We start from the raw sequence: 6,985 nt of genomic DNA, 5'->3' as shown, positions 1-6,985 counted from the left end.
AAAATACGTGTTTCAAGGTTTTTGGAAATCCCATCATCTTCAAAGGATTAAATAGAATATGGAAGTTTGTTTGGAATTCTAAGGGGGTGATATGGGGTGTAAACATTTAATCGCAGATATAAACAAAAAAATTGGTAGATATGTTCTTTAGAGGGTGCAGAGGTCCGATAAGAAAAGTTTTTTTGAAAATGCATCTACAAAGGGGTAAACTGGGGTATAAGCGTTTGAATATACAGGGTGCGAAGAAGAAGAATGCCATATAATGTAAGATAAGTAGAAAGGGCCACCCATTTAAGAAGTAATTAAAGTGATTAATGACAAATTAATGACATATTAATTGATAATTAATGACAAATTAATGATAGATTAATTGATAATTAATCACGTATTAATTGATTATTAATGACAAATTAATTGATGATTAACGATAAATTAATGACTCATCCAATTAGTGGTTGCATATAAGGTTTACTCAATGTGCGAATTTTCCCATTCAAATCGTCGAAGTGCCTTTGTGAAGTTGATCTCCAGGTGAAGTGTTTGTGTAATCTTTGTTACTGATTCAAGGTGAGTTTTTTTTTATTATTATTACACCAAATTATAACGGCCATCAATCTTTGATATAGATGACTTCCAAACGTGTGGCACCTCAACGTGTATCTTCAAAACGTTCCAAAATCTCAGAAGCGACTCCTGGTGAAAATTTGTTCTTGTCGTCGGGAATGTTTTCATCACCTTTTGAGGATTACGCACCCCTACTGAAGATTTATAATCCTGAACACACAACGGCGATTTGTTTTTCAATTGATACATTTGAAGATTTCTTAAATCAAATGGAGAAGATAAGAAAAGAAATGGGTTCCATTTCCGAGGGTCAAATATTGTGTATGTTAAGTAATTATGTTATTGTAATGTGTAAGCATCAAACACTTCAATTTTTATCGCGCAATTCAACTGTATACAAATCTCTATTTTTGGCTTGTGATACTGTGAACGTAGTTTTAAATATGGGTGAGCATTTGATGAGTCTCCTTCATTCCAGAAGACTCCAATATAAATTTTATCCTTGTTATCAAAATTTTATAAATCAAGCGGCATTAGAAGTGATGGAAAAAGGTAGTGAGGATTTTAATCAAAAATTGTTTGATTTAATTAAATGTAATTATGAACAAAATGGTACACTATATGAAATTGTACTAAAACTACCTGTAAATGTTAAACACGATGTCGATGCTAGAATTAAGTATTATAAGGAACACAACGATTATAATTGTTTGTAATATTAAAATGAATAAATATATCTAAGAAATACTCTTGAAAATTTTTTCCTCTATCCTATGTGTTTCCAATGTTAAATTAAGCGAATAAAATTGTGAATTAGTAATTAGGCCTACAAAAGACAGTTTGTCTAGACTCAAAAAGATTTCTACCTAAGGATGAGACGAGAAGTTGCTACATCAAATTGTGAAAACGGCTAGGGGGTAGATTAGAGAGATAGTAAATAATATGTCTATACGTAAAATCGTTTATACACAAATTTTTGTTAACAAGATTTCTATTTGTTCGCTAAATAAATTTATATCTACAAGCCTTACGATTACAATTTTTGCGAAAAATATGTTTATTACATATGAAATAAATAAATAAAATTTAAGTTACTGTACGTTTGAGCATTGTGAAAGATAAGTCAAAGCGGCGCTTAAGGATTAAAAGATTATACCTTTCGGATACGGTCGGTCGAAGCATCTAATGAAGCGAGAATAATGTGTCTCGACATTAACGGTTATGGAGAAAATTTCTTAAAAAGTTTTTCGCTAATTAAAGAATTAATACCAAACCCGAACTATATTTTAATTATTCCGTAGTGAATAATTGTGTCTAAATATAAAATCCACTGGCGGACACGGAATTTTGGACGATTTGTCATTCGACTGACATAAAAATGTAAAACAGATCTTAGACAAGTAACATCATTTTCGGTTTTTGTAATTTTATCCTGATATTGCTATTGTGTCGGAAAATCGAAAACTTTCAAACGTAATAACAATAAAGCGTTGTCATAAATTTGATGTCCAAAATTCCATCACTGTAATAATAATATACTAGAAAAAAAAAAATGTTGTGGAAATTTTTGTTTTGATAAATAAATAAAATAGCGGTATCGTTTTTACAATGAAATGAGTTTATTGCAAATAAACTAGAGGATCTTTGTTAAAAATTAATTAATTCATTAATTACACTTATCAATCTTTGATATCCTAAATTGTAACATGTATTACAACAACAACAAATAAAATATTTCGAATTTTTAACGAATATTTCCGGTTTATACACGTTTTCAAAAAATGCCAACGTTCTGGCGCCTGGTGCTTAAGTCATTACCGAAAATTCTGCCTATATATACAGGGTTGAAATGTTTAGAAAACCTCATAACGTTTCGTGCGTTGCTTGACGTCATTTCGTGTTGTTACTTTGTGTGTTTGTTTGTTTGTTTTTTTTTTTTTAAAGCATCATCCATCATGGATAGTTTCAAAATTTTCATTGATACCCTTACGATTCCGGAAATTTTAACGATGTATAGACAAAGAATGTTTCGGCAATACCGTTTGCTAAAAACGGTAAAAGAGGTGATGGACGAAAAAATTATTTTTGGTGAATTTGTGTTGATACCGTATTTAGAAATGTTGTATCGGCAACTCTCGAGGGAGATTCTGTATTTTGGTGAGTACTTTTTTCAATATCAATATTGCATGTATTGTTGATAAAAATTTTATAGAGCAACGTAGCATGCCTAGTCCTGCGCCAATTCCGCGACGAAAACTCGCAGCATCGAAAAGGTCTCGGGAGGTGATCGAGTTGAGCGACGACGAGTATGATGATATGCGTGTTAATAAGAGAGGTAAGTTTTTTTTTATTTAATTCAACTTCAATGTTATTACGAATAAATATATTTTAGTAAAACCGCAAAACCGTCACCAAGTCATCAATCAACAAACCGCTCCTGAAACTATTAGTTTTTGTAATTCGTCAATTACTACAACATGTAAGTTATTGTATACTGTGTAAAAAAAAATAACATACTTAAATGATTTTTCTAATAATTATAGTGCAAAGAGGTGGAGGCGCTACGGATGAAGTACCAAAGTATCAAAACCCCATGCCGTCGACATCAAGACAAAACGGTAAGACATCTGGTTAATGTTGTTTTTATCAATTTGTTTACGAAAATCTTTATGTATCTAGATGCCTCCGACGCTCTGGATGAATTGCTTAGTATACTAGATGAGCCAATAATATGTAAGTTATTAGTTGTAATGTGTGTAAAAATACCATAGTTATCGTTTCTAATACGTAGTGCAAAGTGGTGAAGGCGGTTCCGGAGAAATTATAAATGACAACCAGGCAACAACTTCCCAACTAAACGGTAAGATACATTGACATTTTTTGTTGTTGTTTATAAAAAACAAATATCTGTCCAGATGAATCTCTTCGGTCCTATTTTAATAAACTTGATGAGTCGACGAATTTTATCAAACGATTCAACTTAACATCGCGATGCATCAAATTAACTTTTAAGGAGTTTGAAGATGTTGCAAAGGAGAATCCCATAGCACACATAAAAGTAATAAATATTAAAATAATAATAACAAATTTGGTTCTAATTATGATATGTTTTTCAGAAATGTATTAACGAAGTGTTGGCCTACATTGGTCACAACTGCCTGGGAGATGACATGGTCGGTGTGATGATTGAAAATGAAGAGTTCCCTGATAAACCCATCGGCATCAGCTTTAGGAAGTACAGGGAGCTAACATCTGATGTTATGCTTAACGTGATCGGGAAGGTACTTCAAAGCAACGCAACCTTCTTCACCAACGATTTGTTAAGCATAAAATTCGACCAAGTACGTCTACCCGTAGGCCAGGGTTTCAGGGACAAAAACATCCGGTATGTCACATTTGAAGATTATAGTATCGGTAAAAATAGTATTTTTGTAATAGAAAATGACGGTAATAAAATTATTACATAAATATGTTTGGCGTATGCATTGTGCGTGGCAAAAACGTTCGCGGACAATAAGTTTGATAAATAGTGTTTAAAAGAGTATAAAAAATTGTCAGGTAAAGCAAAACTTCATCGAGATGCAATGAATTTGTGTAATGCCGCAGTAGTTGACCTTACAAACGGTGGAAATTTTGAACATATTGATTTATTTCAAAAATATTTAAATCAGTACACGATTGTCGTATATAATAGCCGCGATGGACGTTCACTCTACTACGAGGGTGAAAGACACGACGGTCGACCTTGCTTAAATTTAATAATGGAGAATAATCATTATAACGTAATTTTAAGTTTAACGGGTGCATTCACTGCAAAGTATTTCTGCGAAAGATGTTCACTGCCTTATAATAAAAAAGAGGGGCATTGGAAATGTCCGTATACTTGCGCGTATTGTCACAGTAAACCTCCTTGCGACCTTCGTTCAAATTCGATAACATGTAATCTTTGTGCTCGCGACTTTAAGGGGCAAACGTGTTTCGACAACCACATAAAAAATTCTCTATGCAATAAATTTAAAAAATGCCTCCAATGTTTAACAGTGTATTGGTTAAAAAATAAGAGCCCTCATGTTTGTGGATCAAAATATTGTAATAAATGCAAAGAACATAAATCTATACGACACTCGTGCTATATACTACCTAAAAGTAAAATTGTGGAAAAATATGAAAACGATCTAAAAACATTTCTTTTAGTATTTTATGATTTTGAAACTACCCAAGATCGTAAATTTAAACATAATTTATATCAACATGAAGTGAATCTTTGTGTAGCACAACAAGTTTGCCGTTTATGCGTGGACAATCAAAATATAAATGAAAATTGCGATAATTGTGGAGAACGCATAAAAATATATCGTGGTGAAAAAATTTTAGAGAACTTTCTTAATGATATAGTTGAAAAATCTAAACGATTTATGGTGACTGCTGTCGCTCATAATATGCGTAGTTTTGACGGATGTTTTATACTACGTCAAATGTTTAATGACGCATCGCGCTGGTCGCCAGAGGTCATTAGAAATGGTACCAAATTATTATCAATTAAATGTGGTCCATCAATAAGATTTATTGATAGTTTAAACTTTATTGCTCTACCATTATCGCAATTTTCAAATGCGTTTAAATTAACACAATCAAAAGGCTATTTTCCACATTTTTTCAATACAAGAAATAATCAAAATTACGTAGGTCCTCTCCCTGACGTAAAATATTACGGCTGCAATACGATGAAAACAAGTGACCGTACAAAATTTTTAACATGGTATGAGGACCAAGTAGCTGCCAATCATGTATTTAATATGGAAAATGAAATTGTTAAATATTGTATTGCAGACGTTGATGTGTTACGTCAGGGATGTTTGAAATTTCGTAAATGTTTTATAGAAACAAATAATGTTGATCCACTACTTGAATGTATCACCATAGCCTCTGCATGTAATTTGGTGTACCGGCGTAATTTTCTCAAACCCGGGACAATTGGTATCATACCAGTGGGTGGGTACAGATCTAAAGATAAACAATCACGTATTGCAATTGAATGGCTTATGTGGGAAAGTCAAGAACGACCATTTCCATAGAGCATTCGGGAAATGGTCGCGAAGTACGTTTGAAAGAAGGTTTGCTTGTTGACGGGTACTGTGAACAGAATCGTACAGTTTTTGAATTTCATGGTTGTTTTTGGCACGGTTGTCAGAAATGTTATCCAAATCAGACGGCCTCATTAAGTAATAAAGATGATGCATTATTTATGCGTCGTGAATCAACTGTTTCTAAAGAAAAACGAATTAAATCATTTGGGTATACCGTTGTTACAATGTGGGAGTGTGAGTTTAGAAATCGCGTAAAAACTAATCAAAATTTAAAATTATTTATTAGTAACTTGGACATTTTCAACGCCTCGCCTTTGAATCCTCGCGAAGCATTTTTCGGTGGCCGTACCAATGCATGTAAATTGTACTATTCGTGTGACAAATCCGAAAACGAGGTCATTAAGTATTTCGATGTTTGCTCTCTATATCCTTTCGTTAACAAATACGGTAAATATCCTCTTGGTCATCCGACTAAAATCTATGTTGGTGGAAACGAATGTTCAAAAGTCGATATGAATAATTTTGAGGGTTTAATTAAATGTTCGGTTCTACCACCAACAAATTTATATCATCCGGTTTTATCTTATAGATCAAACGGTAAATTAACTTTCCCTTTGTGTCGTATGTGTGTTGATAGTATGAATCAGGAGATTTGCAATCATGATGATGCCGAGAGGATATTTGTCGGTACGTATGTTGCAGATGAAATTAAAAAAGCTTTACAACTCGGGTACCAAATTGTAGAATTTTATGAAATGTGGGAGTACGAAACAATAATGTACAATCGAGAAGATGGTACAAACGGTTTATTTACAGAATACGTAAATTTATTTTTAAAAATAAAACAGGAATGTAGCGGTTGGCCATCGTGGTGCTTAACAGAGGCAGATAAACGTCGGTATATTGAAATATATTTCGAAAAAGAGGGTGTCACATTAGAATCTGAAAAAATTTGTAAAAATCCTGGTTTAAGATTTTTAGCAAAAATAATGTTAAATAGTTTTTGGGGAAAGTTTGGGCAGAGGGAAAATTTAAAAGGTACAGAAATTATTAAACAGCCTAAAGACTTATTCGCTTTGCTAAACAATCCATCAATCATTGTAAATAACATAGATATAATAAACCAGGATGTTTTACTAGCAAGTACCGAAAAAATTGAGGAAGACATCATTGCGCAAGACAATACAAATGTTGTTATTGCTGCATACACAACGGCTCTTGCGCGACTTGAATTATATAAATATCTAGAGAAATTAGATCATCGTGTTTTATATTTTGACACAGATAGTGTAATTTTTACTCATAAACCAGGCGAATGGTTGCCTCCGGTGGGT

General features: G+C 32.8%; 1 protein-coding gene across 1 annotated transcript; it reads left to right on the top strand.

Annotated features, from left to right (window-relative positions):
* The first annotated feature begins 398 nt into the window (after nt 1-398).
* Nucleotides 399-1,280, top strand: LOC123006642. The gene is made up of 2 exons (XM_044401281.1): nt 399-567; nt 627-1,280. Exon 2 carries the CDS (start codon nt 627-629, stop codon nt 1,278-1,280), a length of 654 nt encoding a protein of 217 aa, XP_044257216.1. The 5' UTR covers nt 399-567.
* Nucleotides 1,281-6,985: the final 5,705 nt, after the last annotated feature.

The sequence above is a fragment of the Tribolium madens genome, unplaced genomic scaffold (genome assembly GCF_015345945.1).
Source record: "Tribolium madens isolate multiple individuals breed KSU strain unplaced genomic scaffold, Tmad_KSU_1.1 Scaffold_2;HRSCAF=44;Tcas5.2_LGX, whole genome shotgun sequence".
Classification (NCBI taxonomy): domain Eukaryota; kingdom Metazoa; phylum Arthropoda; class Insecta; order Coleoptera; family Tenebrionidae; genus Tribolium; species Tribolium madens.
Note: the sequence above shows the minus strand (reverse complement) of the source record. Positions and strands in the feature narration are given on the sequence as shown.